Source organism: Phocoena phocoena, chromosome 2, assembly GCF_963924675.1.
Source record: "Phocoena phocoena chromosome 2, mPhoPho1.1, whole genome shotgun sequence".
Classification (NCBI taxonomy): Eukaryota; Metazoa; Chordata; class Mammalia; order Artiodactyla; family Phocoenidae; genus Phocoena; species Phocoena phocoena.
The window spans coordinates 83,695,894-83,715,132 of NC_089220.1; the positions used below are offsets into that span (position 1 = coordinate 83,695,894).

At 45.0% G+C, this 19,239-nt stretch overlaps 1 protein-coding gene across 1 annotated transcript; it reads left to right on the forward strand.

Moving 5' to 3' along the window:
- The first annotated feature begins 719 nt into the window (after nt 1-719).
- KNSTRN (kinetochore localized astrin (SPAG5) binding protein) lies at nt 720-11,795 on the forward strand. Its single transcript, XM_065871422.1, has 8 exons — nt 720-1,040; nt 1,204-1,298; nt 4,543-4,672; nt 5,530-5,577; nt 7,879-7,984; nt 8,148-8,241; nt 10,095-10,169; nt 11,100-11,795. Exons 1-7 carry the CDS (start codon nt 832-834, stop codon nt 10,118-10,120), a joined length of 708 nt encoding a protein of 235 aa, XP_065727494.1. The 5' UTR covers nt 720-831; the 3' UTR covers nt 10,121-10,169; nt 11,100-11,795.
- Nucleotides 11,796-19,239: the final 7,444 nt, after the last annotated feature.

Consider the following 19,239-nt stretch of genomic DNA (forward strand, 5'->3'; position numbering starts at 1 on the left):
GAGAAGCCCACACACCTCAAGGAAGAGTAGCCCCTACTCGCTACAACTAGAGAAAGCCCACGTGCAGCAGCGAAGACCCAACGCAGCCAAAAAAAAATGACTCTGCAATGTAAACTAGGTTTCCCTGCTTTTCTCTCATAGCACATTGTACTTTCCCTTCATAGTTTTACTATAGTTGATGAATATATATTTATTTGGGTTTTTTCCCGCTTAACTGAGATACAGTTGACAAGTTTGTGTGACTATTTGTTTGCTGTTTCCTGGATTGTAAACTCCAAGAGGGCAGAACCCAGGTTAGTGTTGATATTTGCTGCCCTCATCCCATCTGCCCGCTTAGAATTGTGGTCTGGCACATAGCAGGTGTTCAATAAATGTTTGTTGAGCGAAATGAATCAGTGCACTGTTTAAGAACCCTGCCCTGTTCCCTAGGAGTAGGTTTGAATCTCCGCTTAAGTTCTGGATAAGTCTTATTAAAGTTAGGACTGAGGGTAGGTGTTGCAGGTATTTCAGCTCACAGACCCTCTCCAAACCTCGCCTGCCACTCTCCACCCTGTAACGTGTAGTTTCCTGCCCATCCCTCTCTGTGTTCCTGGCTATCCGGTATCATGCACCATCCCTAACAATCACAGACCAAATAAAGAGAAAGATTGTGACATGGACTCCAAACGTGACCGCGTTTGCGTCCCAAGGCCGGAATAAGACGCCAATGACTCATAGCTCCATTTAGGACGGCAAAGCGCATCACTCCCCTCCCCCGTCCAGACCTGGGGGATTCCACATCCACCGCCAGGAAGCTCGCGCTCGTGCCTCGATTCGGATCTTCCGTACAGCATGGCAGCCCCCGAAGGCGTCGCCCCACGGCAGTACATTCCGTACAACATGGCCGCCTACAGAGAGCGCACCGCAGCCCTCCCGCCCGGCCACCGGAAGTTTCCGTTTGAAACCCAGGCGGCAGACCCGGTCTGCGGTACGGCAGTTATTGCCGAGCATCTTTCGAACCAGAGCGACGGGGCCTGCGGGCAGGAGCAGCAGGCGTCTGGGTTCGGCTCTCCTGGGGCGGGAGACTGGGCTGGATGTGGGAGGCCGATGGGATGGGCTGAGAATGGAGGATTTTCTCTCTCCCGAGTCGCGGTCTTCTGGGGCCCTCCGCCTGCTCGGGCACCCTGGCTCACTCCTGGGTAACATTCGCCTTGTACCTTCCAGGCCCCAGCCGTGCCGCCTCGTTACGATGACCAGCGTGGTCAAGACAGTGCACACCCTGCAGCCCCCCTCTGTGCTGAGCAGCGGCCTGTCCGCAGGTGGGTGTCCACGCCGCCCCTGCCCCCGGGCACTGCGAACTGGCCCCGGGTGGTCAAGCCAGGAGTATGGGGGATCAAATCGGTGGCTGGGAGTGGAGGGCTCCGGCAAGGGAGGGGGTTCTATTGGCTCTGACATCCTGCTCTAACTCCCCTAGAACCGAGCTGTCGAGGCTTATGATGGGAGTTAGGGGAAGGGCCACATGGTGGGAATTTAGACTTGACCCATACCCCTGCTCCCCCAAACTGAACTCTGCTGCATTCACCAAGTAGTTTTAAGTTGTTGATTATTCTACAATATTATTCCCATTAAGCTAGGAATCCCTTTTTAAACATTTACCTGTTTTATTTCCAGACGAGCTATCTGGAAGGACTGGGTTTATTGTCAGGGAGAAGAGAAGAGAGTCATATGAAAAGCAGGATACTTAGGGAGCACTAGGGTTCACACTGTGTCTGGTTCACATTTGTAACGGCACAGTGTCTCTTATATAGTACATTCTCAGTAAACATTTGTTGAGTGAAGTGAGAGAGAAGGGTCAGGCCTAACTAGTATTCGAGAATCTTGGGAGAAGAGAGATGGTTAAAAGCAATGTTTGGGACTTCCCTGGCGTTTCAGTGGTTAGGACTCCGCACCTTCACTGCCAAGGGCCTGGGTTCCATCCCTGGTCGGGGAACTAAGATCCCACAAGATGCCCTGCGTGGTCAAAAACTAAAAAATCAAATAAATAAATAAATAAATAAATAAAAATAAAAGCAGTGTTTGATTGCTTTGCCGTTTGCTTTGTGTTACTGGGCTTGCGGCTGAAAGTCATCTCCTAAAGTCTGCAGTTGCTGAGCTGCCTGATCTAGAGATTATAGCACAGAATAGGCTTCAAACATCAGAACCTGTGGTAGGAGATTTTGAAGCAGCTATTTAAGATCCCTTCCCAGATGACTCCATGCAGTTGACTGATGGGCAGTAGCAGGATTGACCTTTGAAGTAAATAGGCTTTACTTCAAAGGGTTCTGTTTGTCCTATGTTGCTTCAGAACACCTGAGTGGCAATTCTGGCATCAGCAACACCTAGGAGTTGATGGAGGAAATGGAGCCGGTATTAGCTGCCTTTCCCTTAGAAAGCAGTCTCTCGTTCAGTGGGGAGCGACTGGCATCTCCCCAGCCAAGTTGGAAGTTTTCATCTCTTTGCTTTTTTCCTTGTCCCAGCTTTATGATCATATGTAACTTCAATAGTTTAACATTTTTAGGCTGCTTCTCAGGATTTTAGATTTTAGGCATGGGTTGGTTGTTTTTTAGTTTTTTGAATAGGTAACATTCAAAATAAATAAATATCCAAAGTGGGGAAACAATATACGGTGAAAAACAAGTCTTCCCTTCCTTGACACCAGTCATCCAATTCCCTCCTTCACGTCTCTCATTTTAAGGAGATAGTCTTTGTTAAATCCTGCTAAATTTTTCCTATGATGCAGTCCTTAGGATCTCACAAATATGGGTTATTGAAACCAATTCCAGTCAATGAAGAGTGTTAATTTTGATCAATTTGCTATGGACACCTTTTTGCATGAGATAGATTTCTTTTTTTTTTTTTTGCGGTACGCGGGCCTCTCACTGTTGTGGCCTCTCCCGTTGCGGAGCACAGGCTCCGGACGCGCAGGACCAGCAGCTATGGCTCACGGGCCCAGCCGCTCCGCGGCATGTGGGATCTTCCCGGACCGGGGCAAGAACCCGTGTCCCCTGCATCGGCAGGCGGACTCTCAACCACTGCGCCACCAGGGAAGCCCTAGATTTCTTATTGTGTGTAACTTATTAATACTTGAGAGAGGAGAAGGTAAATTCATGCACTCAAAGTTACCTTTTACTTCCAACAGAGACCTCAGAAAGAACCTTTTTAATACTTGTTTTGTGGGTAAGAGGGGAAAATAGGATGTAAGTGCCGATTGAGTGTACCTATAAATGAAGTAATTTGTTAGCCTGAGAAATCATATTTATTCCAAACTGTTGTGCAGCTAGAGTCATCAAAATAAATCTTTATCAGACACAAAGTTTCCTAATCCCTGTGATCCAGTGCTTTGTACCTCATTTCTTCAGCTTGATTTAATTGTTATGGCTCTTAATTTAGGTCAAGCTTAAAGGAGCCGTTTTACAATGAACAAAGTGAAAGTTAGTATAAACTAGAAGAATCCTGTGCATGTGCTGGGGGTGCGTGCTTAACTCCAGAACAAGTTACTTGAATTTGCTATCGAATGTAAGTGGTAGAAAGATGTGTGTGGTAGAGGGCTGGCATAAGGGCTAGGGGGGAAATGCTCTCCTCTGGCGAAGAAGAATGTCATGTCAGGGCCATTTCTCTGGTTATCTGGCAGTAGCCTAGCAGGATCAGAACAGAATACCAAACAGGGAACCTAACGAGCCTCTAAACTTAACAGTGGATAAACAGTTTAAAAGGGCTGGTGGTAGGGGCTTCCCTGGTGGCGCAGTGGTTGAGAGGCCGCCTGCCGATGCAGGGGACACGGGTTCTTGCCCCGGTCCGGGAAGATCCCACATGCCGCGGAGCGGCTAGGCCCGTAAGCCATGGCCACTGAGCCTGCGCGTCCGGAGCCTGTGCTCCGCAACGGGAGAGGCCACAACAGTGAGAGGCCCGCGTACCGCAAAAAAAAAAAAAAAGGGCTGGTGGTAAAGGCAGTCAGCATGGAAGAGGGAAAGAAGAATAGAGGAGCTAGTTTAGAGATGGTCTGTGAAGTAACCCATGAAACTGTGACGTGTTCTATTTATTCAATAAGTAGGTTTTGAACCTCTGTTAATATGCCAGATACTCTCCTAGATGCTGGGGCACAAAGATGTCTCTTAGAGTACTAGTTAGGGAGCCAGTCTGGTCAAAACAACTAAGCAACTGCTGAAACTCGAAGCAGCTTGAGTGTAGCCTTAGGAGAGCGGGCAGAGTGCTTAGGAGCTGAACGACATAGTTCCTCTCAACTGCTGTGTGACGAAGGACTCAGCTGTGTTCTGCCTTGCTGACGGCCACACTGCCTCTCATCCTCTTTGCTGTATGAATCTCCACTTTCACATCTATACCCTCTGGCCATTCAGTTTGCTGTATCCGCAAGCTTTTGGCTACCCTCAAACACACTGTACTGTCACATTTCAAGAATTTTGGTTTCTATTCCCAGTTGGTCTAGAAGTCTTATTCTTGCGAATTTATAGAGTTGCACTGTTGGTCATGATGCGCGGGATTCCACCCTCTTGTTTTCCTTTGCAGATGCACAAACTCGAGCCACTTCTAAGAGCCTGTTACCTGTTAGGTCCAAAGAAGTCGATGTTTCCCGACCTCACTTAGGAGATTCAGAAAATGATGTTACAAAAATCATCAAACCAAGACGAGACAATGGGTGAGAGTCAGAGCATCGGTATCCAATTCTTGCTCAGTACCAAGAATTAGGGCTTTCGAGAGCACAGGGTATCTGAAGGATTGGCCTGTAGTCAGTGGCCTATAGCAGTGCAGCGTTGCTGACCTGTTTGTCAGAACCCTCTGTGTTGATCAGGTCAGAAGAGGCACAGCCAGGGTTACAATAAGAGCTATTCTTTCCTCTCTCAGCATTTGCTCTGAGTGTACAAATAGCAGCAGTGCAGTCAAACCAGCCTTAAGTGGTAGTCGTGGCACGTGGGGCCTAGTTGTTAGCCTAGGTTGCTGCTCTCAGCAGTCCAGCCCAGTGTAGTATGCATGTGTGTCCCTCCACCTGGTGTTCAGCTCCCGTGTGAGTGAGGCTGACATAAAGTAGCCACACTGTAGTGAGCCGAAGCAGTCTGTCAGGTTGTTGAGGTGGTCAGGAGGGGAGCCCGTGCCCTATTCATAAGCTTTTTTCAGTAGTCTGGGCTGAAACAAAAGTGCATGGGCCCTCAGAGCTTCTCAAGCTTGTGCTCTCTGGGACTTGCCTGGCAGTCCAGTGGTTAAGATTCTGTGCTTCCACTGCAGGGGGCACGGGGTTCGATCCCTGGTCAGGGAACTAAACTCCCGCATGCTGCACACGGCCTGGACAAAAATACAAAAAAAAAAAATAATAATAATAACAGGACCGTGATTCTCTGATTGATTTCTTTGTTGTTATTGTTTTAATTGAGGTATAGTTGACATACAACATTGTGTTAGTTTCAGGTGTACAACATAATGATTTGATATTTATATATATTGCAAAATGATCACCGCAGTAAGTCTAGTTAACATCCTGATTTGTTTTTGCTTCTCTAGGCAGCTGAGAGCTACAGACACTGCCACCAGGAGGAACATCAGGAAGAGGTGAGCGTCAGGGTAGATGAAACCTGGCCACCGTTTTAAGGTAGTGGAGCTCAATCCTGGTTGCACATCAGAATCACTCACAGGACTTGTTTTACTGTGTTGGAGTCTGATGCCACCCCAGAAATCTAGATGGTATTTTCAGGGCTGAGGCACAGCCGATTTTGAGAACCACTGTCAGGGCAAGAATCAGTGATGCTACCATCTTGAGTACCAGACAAGAGTTTGGGGGCTCCATGCCAGGACCACTGCCCCAACCTAGCTATGGCCCATCGGCAGGAGCGGGAAGCCCTCAGGATGGGAGAGCCTGCGTGTGGTTAGTGAGTTCGAGATCAGTGTTCTGCTGCTGCTGCTGCTGCTGTTGAGATTCTGGAGAAGGATCCAGCTTTCTCTGCTTGAGACTTGCTTGGACATTTTGCAGTCCTGCAGACAGAAATAACATAAGCTGAAAAGTTTGTAGACATAGGTTTTAATTCCACATCTGTTATTTGGGCATGACTTAAAAGTTCTGAAGACAAAATACTATCAAGGACTCAGAACTTTGAAAAGGCTTAATATTGATGATGATAATGGCTATTCCTTTTTTTTGATTTTTTGCATTTTATTTTTTTATACAGCAGATTCTTATTAGTTATCTATTTTATATATATTAGTGTATATATGTCAAACCCAATCTCCCAATTCATCACACCACCACCACCACCACCACCACCACCACCACCACCACTTTTCCCCCTTGGTGTCCATACGCTTGTTCTCTACATCTGTGTCTCTATTTCTGCCCTGCAAACCAGTACCATTTTTCTAGGTTCCACATATGTGTGTTAATATACGATATTTGTTTCTCTCTTTCTGACTTAATTCACTCTCTATGACATTCTCTAGATCCACCCATGTGTCTACAAATGACCCAAGTTCGTCCCTTTTTATGGCTGAGTAATATTCCATTGTATATATGTACCACATCTTCTTTATCCATTCGTCTGTTGATGGGCATTTAGGTCGCTTCCATGACCTGGCTATTGTAAATAGTGCTGCATTGAACACTGGGGTACATGTGTCTTTTTGAATTATGGTTTTCTCTGGGTATATGCCCAGTAGTGGGATTGCTGGGTCATATGGTAATTCTATTCTTACTTTTTTAAGTTCTCCATAATGGCTGTATCAGTTTACATTCCCACCAACAGTGCAAGAGGGTTCCCTTTTCTCCACACCCTCTCCAGCATTTGTTGTTTTTAGATTTTCTGATGATGCCCATTCTGACTGGTTTGAGGTGATACCTCATTGTAGTTTTGATTTGCATTTTTCTAATAATTAGTGATGTTGCACAGCTTTTCATGTGCTTCTTGGCCATCTGTGTGTCTTCTTTGGAGACATGTCTATTTAGGTCTTCTGCCCATTTTTTGATTGGGTTGTTTGTTTTTTTGATATTGAGCTGCATGAGCTGTTTATATATTTTGGAGATTAATCCTTTGTCCATTGATTTGTTTGCACATATTTTCTCCCATTCTGAGATTGTCTTTTCATCTTGTTTGTAGTTTCCTTTGCTTTGCAAAAGCTTTTAAGTTTCATTAGGTCCCATTTGTTTATTTTTGTTTTTATTTCCATTACTCTAGGAGGTGGATCAAAAAAGATCTTGCTGTGATTTATGTCAAAGAGTGTTCTTCCTATGTTTTCCTCTAAGAGTTTCATAGTGTCTGGTCTTACATTTAGGTCTCTAATACATTTTGAGTTTATTTTTGTGTATGGTGTTAGGGAGTGTTCTAATTTCATTCTTTTACATGTAGCTGTCCAGTTTTCCCAGCACCACTTACTGAAGAGACTGTCTTCTCTCCATTGTATATCCTTGGCTCCTTTGTCGTAGATGAGTTGACCATAGGTGCATGGGTTTATCTCTGGGCTTTCTATCCTGTTCCATTGATCTATATTTCTGTTTTTGTGCCAGTACCATATTGTCTTGATTACTGTAGCTTTGTAGTATAGTCTGAAGTCAGGGAGTCTGATTCCTCCAGCTCCATGTTTTTCCCTCAAGACTGCTTGGGCTATGGCTATTACTTATTAAAAGTTTTGTGTCAGTAGCTGTGCTAAGAATTGTACATGTATTCTCTCTTATCCTTCATGATAATAATATTATGAGATGTGTGTATTAATTCTAGAAATGAGGAAACAGCCTCAGAGAGGTTACACAACTCCCTGAAGGTCATATACCACTATGTGGTGATGCCAGGATTCAAACCAACCCGACTCCATAGCCCATACTCTTAACCCCTCCACCACTTCATCTAAGTACGATTATCACTACAGCTATAAGCCACTGAGTAAAGAGAAATCAGAGGAAGAGCTCAAGGATAAGAACCAGCTCTTAGAGGCCGTCAACAAGCAGTTGCACCAGAAGTTGATTGAAACTCAGGTAAGCGATCCACCAGACCTGCCATCAGCTGCACTGGGTGATGCATGTGGAATCCTGAGGGGCCACGCCAGGTGCCTGAGCGCAGGAGAAGATGCCAGGCTTGCGCTGTGGCTGCCCCTGAGGAATGGGGCAGGCCTTACCTGTCTGTATGGCACCCCTACAGGGAGAGCTGAAGGACTTGACCCAAAAAGTGGAGCTGCTGGAGAAGTTTCAGGACAGCTGTCTGGCAATTTTGGAGAGCAAGGGCCTCAACCCAGGTAAGAGATGGCACACAACTGCCTTCAAAGGAGTCAGTGCATGTGCCCCTTCCTGGGTGATTCTGGACTGTGCATCAGGGGTCTGGCATGGTGTCAGCTGACCCAGTCAGTGCAGGGGTTGCCTAGCAAAGCCCTGAAGATTTGGGGGAGCTCCACTCTGTTCTGTTGTGATGTTGACTTTGCCTGCCCAGCGGAGTTTTAGATGGTTGTGCAGAGAGGATTCTCTCTTTCTTATCTGAACATTTTATACCATTAGTTTGGTGCTGACAGGTATGGTCTTGCAAATACATCAGAAATATTTTCTTTCTTTCAAGGGATATAGCATACAGGTAACCTTCACAGGTGGAGAGAGAGATAACACTGTTGAAAGGGTTCCTAAAGCTGGCTAGTTAGCAGAATCACGGTGTTTAAAATGTGATTCCTGTTCTGACCCTGTCCCTAGAGGGCAGAGTCTGTCACAGAGAGGAAGCGGAAGAAGGGGTTACCCCAGGACTGTAAGAGAGCCTGAACTGAGGAGCCTGAGAATGCCCAGGGAAGGAGCCCAGGCTTGTTTGAATTAAGGAGTGCTGACTTTGAATGCTGCCATTAACCTGTGCATTTTAGGATATATTCTTGATAGTCACCATATACGTTTTTGGATGATTTTAATTTCCTACGTGTATGCACTGTTTTTACCGAAAATAATAAAAATTTCTAAGGCCTGAAAAGCTTTTAAAAATAGTTTTGTGTATTGTTAACGAACCCAAAAAATACAACCTATACATTTCTTTTGGACAAATTTTCCGCTGAGCTGAGGAGAAAGCAGGATGAAGTTTTGGCCATATCCATACCTAGAGAGGAAGGGGAGATAAAATCCAGCTCTGGAGGGCAGGCGTGGGTGACCTTGCCAAGGTGAAAACTCAGGGGAGAGAGTTTTCAGATGCTTAGAGAAGTTTCCCTCATGAATACTCCTGTGGAGGGATTTAAATTTTCTTTTAAGTTGCAGTTCCCTAGGCAAGGCTGACTTTGTTGTATTTACTGGTTTTAGGCAGTGAGACCCTGGCGGCACGGCAGGACTCCACCACGGATCACATGGACTCGATGGTGAGGGTGTGGGTGTGAGTGGGCGAAGGCCCAGTGAGCGTGAGGCCCTGCAGATCTAAGCAGGTCTCTGCCGTATGCTCGGCAAAGCCCATGAAGCAGCCTTCGGTTATCCAGGGTAGTGGAAGAGGGTGGTGGATGTGTACTCAAAGTAGCATATTTTACTTGGAAGGTGACTTTGTGCTTACAAATATGAGGGAGTCTAAGTTGAGAATGTACTAGTTTAAAACCCGTAGTAGGGTGGGCCGGTAGAGACAGCTTTCTGGTTTCTCTATTCTTTGCTTTACCAAATTTCTCCCCTTATTCCTTTGCTGAGAACTGTGTCTTACAAAGGTCCAGCCTGAACTAAACCTGCCTTCTCTTTGCTTCCCTCCCTGAAGTAGAGGGCAATCGTTTGCACTTAAAGCCTTTTGAGCTTCTGTGATCTATTCCCCAGGAAGATCAGTTGTCATCTTAGAATCCTAGAATACTGGGTACGGAAGCCTTCCTCAGCTCCCCCAGGCGATTTGTCACCCCTTTAGTGGCTACTGCCTTTCGTTCATATTACCTGTGTAGCACAGAGCACGTGGAGGTGGGGTTCTCTGTCCATGCTGTGGACTCAGTTCTTCCAGGCCCACGAGAGAACCCGGCACATTTGTGGACACTCAGTCAGTGACTGAACAGATGGGATATTAGCGATCATCTAATTCAACTCCCATGAAGAGATTAGTTTATATGAAGAAAGTTCTCACATTTCAATAAAGATTTGTTACTACCTTGTACTTTTCTCTTAGCTGCTGTTAGAAACTTTGCAAGATGAGCTGAAGCTTTTTAACGAAACAGCCAAAAAGCAGATGGAGGAGTTACAGGTGAGAGGCAGACATCTCCGCAAGGCAAAATTACCATTTCCTACCACAATAGGTGGATCTGTGGAGGGCTCTTTCTTATTTATCTCTTTATTCATTTTTTTTTTCTGGTACGCGGGCCTCTCACTGTTGTGGCCTCTCCCGTTGCGGAGCACAGGCTCCAGAGGCGCATGCTCAGTGGCCATGGCTCACGGGCCCAGCCGCTCCGCGGCGTGTGGGATCTTCCCAGACCGGGGCACGAACCCGTGTTCCCTGCATCGGCAGGCGGACTCCCAACCACTGCGCCACCAGGAAAGCCCTCTTTATTCATTTTTAATACACTATTTTGTAATAATTTTAGACTGCAGAAAAGTTGTAAAGATAATGGAGAATTCAACTCCCCTAATATTAACATCTTACATTATCATGCTGTATTTGTCAAGACTAAGGAACCAATATTGATGCCTTACTATTAACTAAATTCCAAGACTTTATTTGATTTCACCATTTTTTTCAACTAATTTTCTGTTCTAAAGACTCTTAGAAATGTTCACATCTGCAGGGCATGAGGCAGTGTGCAACACGCTAGGTGGCTCCAGGTTTGACAGTTGACACCTGTGGGAAATCCATGCTGTAGAAACTTGATATCTCAGGGAAACCTGTAATAGGAAACCCCGATTCTTGGGTCTGGACCACTTTGGATTGCTTGGATGAACCATGGGATACTACACGGAATCCTAGAGGATTTCATTGCTCCAGTTGACATAACAGACTCTGTAGTAGAGAGAGACAATTCCTAAAACCAACACAGATAAACACACCTAAGATAGAAAAGACAATGTCTGTCAGTATCTCAAACAGAAGCATAATGTTCTGGTTATGGTATTGTCTTTCCTATGAGTCAGAGTTTGGTGGTTTTTTGTTTTTTGTCTTTTTTAATGTCTTTCCATGCAGGCCTTAAAGGTAAAGTTGAAGATAAAAGAAGAAGAGAGGGCCCAGTTCCTAGAACAACAGACCTTATGTAACAGTCAAGTAAATGATTTTACAACAGCCCTTGAGGAAATGGAGCAGCTATTAGAAATGTGATAAAAAGCAGGTGGCCACATGGCTCCCTCTTGGGGATAAACTCTCAGAGGAAGCCACTTAAGACATCTGCTTCTTGGCCATGATCTTCTAGGACTCACCACCCCCAGAATGAAAACAGTTTCTGCAGTTCATGCTGGAATGGCAATTCCTCCTTTAAACAAGCATTCCCAGCCTTCACATTGGCCAGCTCTCCTGAACCTCACAATACGTAATTGAGGCCTACAAGAGAGGGGGCCTGAAAGCTTGGATCAACCTCCTAGGCAACAGAGCGGCACAGAATTAGTATCAGGAGACTAAACCAGCCACAGCCAGAGAAGCCAAAAGGTCACATTCAGACGTGTGGGAAGAAACAGTGGTGCACAGGTGCTTCACGGGAGACATCACTGAGGAGCCCTGCGGTCCCCTCATAACTTGGAACGCATTCTGTCCCATCCTGGTTGGGCTCTATAACCTCACTGTAAATTTACAAACTGGAAGTTACCTGAAATGGTTTAATAAATGGGGTGAAGGTATAGATAGCAATAACACCTATGAAACAATACACCTTGGAGCTTTTAATCTAAATCAGTTCTGTTTTTGTTTTTATAAAGTGTTACTTTTAAAATAAATATTTCTGTAACTATTCAGACTGCAACACTGGCAAATGAAAATAGCCTTTTAACCTAAATACGTCCACTGAATACTATTGAACTAATCTAGGTAACAAGTTCAAGCCTCCAGTTTCACCCAGAATATTTTTCTTTCACTCATTAAGTGCTCTGTAGCTAGTGCCCCCCACACACCCCCCAACCCCATCTTCCAGGAACATTAGCTAGTCTTCTGTGGTGTTCCCTGTTTGTAGCAGTGGGTGCCACACTCCGTCCACCAGGTTTGTGTCACTAGCTGCCTGCATTCCTAAGTATGCATGTATCTCTGCTCTTGCTTTGCACGGCCAATCCTGGACCTGGCCCCCTGGATCCTTAGTCAACTGAAGTCCACAGAAGCCACACCCCACCCGTGCAACCGCCAGTCCACCAAAGGCACCGCCATATTTCATAGTCAAACTAGGCACACTTTGGCTTTGGCCATCTCCCATTTTTTTCTGCACCTCTCCCAATTTCTTCAGCAATTCCCTCTACTCTTCAGCATTATTGGGGCTGCCCAGAGCCACCCAATCAAGTCAAGTAACGTCCCACCCTAACTTATAGGGCTAAAATTCTTTTCCTTCATACACATACAACATTCACACAGTTGGTTATGTCCCAAATATTTTGATAGGGAAACCCAGTTAAATAATTCTCACTGGTGACAAGGGCTGAATATTTTCTTCTACCCATTTTCAGGATGTTTATCGTTTAAAAGATTTTTACCCAAGTGAATTTGTAATTGGCATTTCTGGTCCCCCCAAAAGTTCTACTTCCTTCTTGGAAGGAAAGGGTGGGAAACTCAGCTGTGAGATCCTTTCCTCCTTGTCATGCCTCCCTAGTTAACGCCTAAGAATGGAACTAACCCAACTCCTCCATTACTCATCTTGCCCAGTGTTGAGATCCTGTTTGCTCAAGGTCTGGTCTCACAAGGGGCGTTCACCTCACGGCGCTGCTTTGCACCACCAGCCAGCATTTGTGCAGTCTTGCCTTTTCTTGTCTTCCCTCTGACCTCTGCTGCTCCATCTGCCTTTTGTACGTGTGGAGGTGTTGTGGTGCTTCTTCTGATCTACAGCCTCAATAAATTCCTGCATTACATGAACCAATGTGATCTGCACCCTCCACTTTGCTAGACGACATAGGAAACTTTAATGTAGCATGACATTCTTAACCTCAGAAATGCTTACAGTACATGGGGTGAAACATTGCACAGGTGATATACAAGTTGAATAACAAAGGCAATAGTTTACTAAACAGTGGGTTGTGTGATGTAGTTGTGTGCTATAGTAGTTAACTCTGAGCTAGTTCGGTTGGGGGAGGCTTGATGGAAGCGGTAAACTGGGGTTGAAGGAAGAGTAATATTTAGGGAGGCTAGCTAGAGGATTGAGAACTTTCCAGGTTGGTGAACACATGGAATTTGGGGACAGTAGCGCACTCAGAGAGGGCATGGAAGCTTCACGCCCTTTCCCCATGCATCTCTTCCATCTGGCTGTTCCTGAGTTATATCCTTTTCTAATAAACCAGATCTAGCAGATAAAATATTTCTCTGAGTCTGTGAGCCATTCTAGCAAATCAGTCAAACCCAAGGAGGGGATCGTTGGAACTTCCGAGGAGAAAATAAAATTATGAGAGACTGAAGAAAAAAAAAAAAAGTTGAGGGGATATCCAGATGAGTCTTGAGGAACTCAGTAAGAACACTGGACTTCTTCAGAAGGTTCAAGATGAGAGGGGAGGAATTCCCTGGTGGTCCAGTGGTTAGGACTCTGTGCTTCCACTGCAGGGGACATGGGTTCGATCCCTGGTCGGGGAACTAAGATCCCGCAGGCCATGTGGCACGGCCAAGATATTTAAAAAAAAAAAAAAGATGAGAGGGGATTATATCTGACACTTAACCGAGCACTTGCAATATGCCATATGTGATGTTTATGTGTGTTCCTCCTTATGTTCATTCTCATGTAATCCTCATTACAGTCACACAAGGTAAGCACTATTAACCCTTTTTATAGCTAAAGAAAAAGGCTCAGAGAAATTATACAAAATTAATCCATATAGTTAATTAATGAAGTTAGTTAATGAAATGAAGTTGATTTGCCCAAGGTCAAACAACAGGCAAGTACTGGAGAAAGATTTGAGCCAGGGAATAATGGGAGTGGAAAATACATGGTGCTACTAGATGTTTTGAAGAAACTTAAATGCAAGCTAGGAGGTGTGGATTTTTATCATCCGGGCCAGAAGTTTACAAACTGTCTCAGTTCGTGATGCTCCTGGTGTCTCAATATTTCATGACACACCAAAAGAAATACCTAAAAGTTCTAAATACCTAAAGTTCTATTTTTAGTAGGTATTTGAAAAAATAATACAAATAAATCTAAAGAAATTATTTTAAAATAACTACAATTATTTACTAATGGGATGTGGGGCACAGTTTAATTTCTCAAGCCTTGGAATCAAATTGGACACTACCACCTTCCTATCCTGTTTGACACTGAGAGGAACACAGCATGACCTAATGTTGAAACTGACCTACTTTGAGCTAGTACTTCACATGTTGTCTAACATGTCATGTATCACTGTGATTCCCCCAGAAGTTTATCCCGTGGCGTCCCAGTGAGCTTGCTGCCTAGTCACAGTCTGGGAACCATGAATCTAGGCAATAAGGAATCGCTGATACATTTTGAGCAGATAATCACCATAATGAATGATTTAGAAAAAATGAATCTAGCACTGTGTGAAGGATGGATGGCTTGCAGGATCTTAGTTCCTGAGCCACTCCTTGGGCAGGCAGGAGGTCATGGGGCACTACCATAGCACCTTTTTTTCTTTCAGTTTTATTGAGATACGACTGACATAGCAGTGTATAAGTTTAAGGTTTACAGCACTTACACACATCATAAAATGATTATCACAACAAGTTTGTTACTTTGTTTTTGGCCATGCAACGTGGCTTGCAGGATCTCAGTTCCCCGACCAGGGATCAAACCTGGGCCCCCAGCAGTGGAAATGCAAAGTCCTAACCACAGGGAATTCCCATTAATTTACTATTCTTTTTCTAGGTTCTTAAAATAGAAGATGAGGTAATTCCATTTCAATTTTTATCTTTTCCACTATATGCATTTACAACTATAAATTGTCCCTCTAAGGGCCAGGTACCAGCATCCCAAATTTTGCTGTGTCCTATTCTGATTATTTGTCTTTCTGTTCAAAATATGTTCTAATTTCCATTGTGATTTCTTCTTTCACCTGTGGATAATCTGGCTTCCTGTCTCATGACTCTTCCCAAACAATTTTTGATAAGGTGTGTGAAATGAAATTCACATTTTATGGCAAGACAAGAAAAATTTAAATATAAAAAAATTTCCTCTGCCCTTCAGCCTCCTGTCTCCCCTCTACTGTGCATTGTGTATCTGCATTTTGCCTCAACAAAACCTTCCCCGCTGGCAGAAATACCTGCTCAACCATAAACAGCAACATGCTCCTAGCAGGAACAAGGCAACGCCTTAAAAGACAACATTTCTTCTTGATCTTGTAAAGGGGTCACAACGACCCATCAGTTTGCACTTGCCGATCTGGATTGTGTAAACTGTCAGTGATACGTCATCTAATGTACGGCTCTGTCTCAAAAAACTTATGTAACTGTGTTTTGACTTCTAACAGGCAGAACAGTTCTTGGAACACAAATTTGAGGGTTACAGTACTCAGATTTGGCTCAAATAAAATTTTCCATTTCTCTCATAGATTGGCTATTGATTAATTTTTCATCGAAATATGCTTGGTGTAGTCAGCAGGATACCAGAGACAGCCACCAGAGGACACCTGGAAGATGCCTCAAACCCGGCACTCAGTACCAGCATGGGTACTTTGAGCCTCACCAGCTTCTCAGCATCTCTCAGGTGTTCTGGTGTGTTCTCCTAATACCCAGATCTTGTTGTTTTGGTGATGATCCTGAAAATTTTATTTGGGCTGGTTTTTACTTGTCTTAAGGGGCACGTAGGAATTTCCTAGGCAGGGTCCTAGGGGGATCTGGACAGGAAGTCCAGGGAAACATAGGTAGCTGGTTTTTGTTAAGTTCGGCTTAAATCAAGGGAGAAAAAGGGGTAAACTGATATCAGGTCTTAACAAAACTTTTTTGTTAGTGAAATGAGAGACTGAGTTATTCAGCTCTGAAGAATAAAGGGACATTTTGCTCCTGGCTACAAGGCATCCTCAGGTGACTGAGGACCTTGCAGAAGTGTCTGAGGATCAATCCTTACTATGTGCAGTGGTCCTACAAGGGAACCCCACTACGACCATTAAGTAAATGCTGCTTATCTGTGGGGTGCAACAGAAGCTGATAACTTAGCACTCCCCGCACCCATGACAGTCTTAGACTGTCACAGGGAGAAACAGAGACACATAAGTGTCAAACCGACTGCTAGACTCAGAAGCAGTGCACATCCAGTCCACCACACTGTCCTCAGAAAATTGTTCAGATCATATCTCATACCTGAACCAGACTACCAAATTAATAATGGGAAATCATGCCTCACGGGCCAAACAGCTCCCGGATGAATAGCCACCTATGGGAACCCCAGCTGGGTTTATGTATAACACCCATGAAACTGACACTTGCAAGCGTTTAACTTAATGGGAAGGTCTGACCAAAAATCATTTGTCCCTGAGATGGCCAAAATGGGGCACTTTCGATTTACCTAAGTTGGTAAATTTTATTTGCACACTAAATTAGAAAAAGCCGGCTTAAGATCAAACAGCTAGAATGGAGACATTTTAATTGGTACCTGGAAGCCTCAAAACGAGAGAATGATAAAATGGCTTCATTGTGAGAGACAGATCAGAAATTATCAGAAATGGTGACTAGATTAGAAAAGACCTCAGAAGTCATCACTGCTTCTCCTCCTCTCTCTCCTCCTTTGGCTCCTTCGTATCCTCTTCTTTCTGAGCTCCCCTATGCTGACCTCTCTGCTCTTCCACCTCTAATCTCAAAGGAAGAACTTGTTGAGTCTAAGGGAAAGGATAAAGACAGCCCTAAGGTAATAGCCACCCCCTTTAAGGAGAAACCTGCTCTTACCTATACACCCTTGGACTAGGACAGAACTTAAGGCCTTAACTAAGGAATTTCCAGATTGTTTACAGGATCCCTTGGGGTTTGCTAAACAATTTCATCTTACAGTAAGAACTTATGAGCCTGGATATTCAAACTTGTACCAGCTTGTACATTTACTAGTCCCTGAAAGTAAAGCAAAGGAATGGCTCCAAGAGATAAATTGGAAGGTGCCTATGGAAGATTTTCGCAAACATGAGGCTGCAGATCATCAGAAATGTACAGAACTTGCCCACAATCTATATCAGGTTATTCCGAAAATCTTCTCCACCTGGGGGTGGGGGAACCTTTGATATGAAAGGCAGTGAGCTGAAGAAGAAAACATTTTGGTCTGGACAAGCTGACAGAGCCTGGCCTTTGTCTTAGCTGTGTTTGAGACCTTGGACTAATGAATGGGGCACTGTAAGAAGGAACACCAAGTGTTCTCATTAAATATGTAATCTCCTTTATTCCTACTTGCAATGGGTGGTATTGTTTTCATTTAAAGACGATGAAAGGGGGGACTTCCCCTTGTGGTCCAGTGGTTAAGAATCTTCCTTCCAACGTAGGGGACTCCGGTTTGATCCCAGGTCGGGGAACTAAGATCCCACATCCCACAGGGCAACTAAGCCCGCTTGTGCCTCAACTAGAGAGCCCACGTGCTGCAAACTACAGAGCCCACGCGCCCTGGAGCCCGAGTGCTGCAACCAGAGAGAAGCCCGAAGGCCACAACGAAAGATCCCGCGTGCCACAACTAAGACTCGACGCAGCCAAAAATAAAATAAAATAAATAAATATTTAAAAATAAATAAAGATGATGAAAGGGAATTCCCTGGTGGTCCAGTGGTTAGCACTGTGCACTCTCACTGCAGAGCGCCCGATTCAATCCCTGGCGGCTTGGCCAAAAAAACCCCGATGAAACAGAGTCTGAAAAGATCCAAGAAACTTGCCCGAAGTTCCACATCTAAGTAGCAGGATTGCAATGGTGTCCCTGGATTCGGGGCGCTAAACTACCTGAGATGAGTTCTTCAAGGGCATTGACCACCCCACAGAAAGGGAAATTAGCAAAGCAAGGAAGGGGATAGAAGCCGAATTCTATCAGCTCTCCTCTTTCCCGTCATATACCATTCTTCCTTTCCTGTCTCCCTGAAATGGAGCAGGACCCTGTGAGGCCCTCCTGTGTACAAATCCTTTCTGTGTCCCCGTTTATTGTTTGTAGGAAAGAGGCATCAGCCTCCTAGACCTTCCCTGAGTGCCAAAGGGCAGATTCAAACAGTTGCTAAATAGAAAAAAGAGGGAATGCAGAAACAAAGGAGGAGCTGTCAAGAAACTATAGTACAACAATAAAGCAGGGTCCTGGTTCCTCCAGAAACCAGAAATATACCTAACAATATCTTTGAGTTCTTCTGCTAGAACTAAGGCCCCACCTAGGTGGAAGATGGTAACTTCAGGCTGAGCACCAGATTCCTGAAACACCACCTTGTTACCCCACCACCAACCAATCAGAAGAAAGTCTGCACTTAGTGGAAGATAAGGAAGACTCTGATCCCCCGCTCCCCAAATGATTAACTGCGAATGGCTTCCCCCCTTTCTCCTTTTAAAAACTTTCATGGTGGAGCACACTCTTCAGAGTTGGTTCTTTGACACGACTCTGCCTTCCCCCCAGGTTGCCTTCTGAATAAAGCAACCCGTCCTTTCCAGCCAACACTTGTCTTTCCAGCAGGAAGCAGCTGAACCCGAGCAGCTGAGTTCGGTCCACCATCACCCCACCCCTGTTAAAAATAAGTCCTGATTCTTGTTCTTAGGTACATTAAATAATTTGGAAGACAGCAACTCCTTAACAACCCCTTTCCCATAAAACTCAATCAAACTCAACAAACCTTGTTACATAATAAAGCAAATTCACTGAGTTATAACCAACGTGTACCCTAGAGCAAGCGCTCTTTTCCCCCGATTTGCTTTAACAATGTATTGCTAAGCAAGGGGCATTCGGGGCTTTTCCTTTTGCTTTTTTAACACTTGCTTTCCCACAGATGTTTGCAGTTAGGGACTGCTATTTTCAACGCAGGGGGAATACTTATCCTCAACTCAAAAAAGAAGACACTCTTCCTACTCGTCCACTTTAAAAAGACCCAAACTTGACATGACCCCTGCAGGTCCAGCTCCCCCAGCAAGCACACCAGCCTCGCGGGGCGTCGGTCCGCAGGCGGTCACCGCTGATTGGCTGGTGCAGTGGCCGGGGGAAGCGCGGCCTTCCTCGGACAGTGGAGGGTGATTGGCTGCTGGAGACCCACCCCCTCGCCGATTG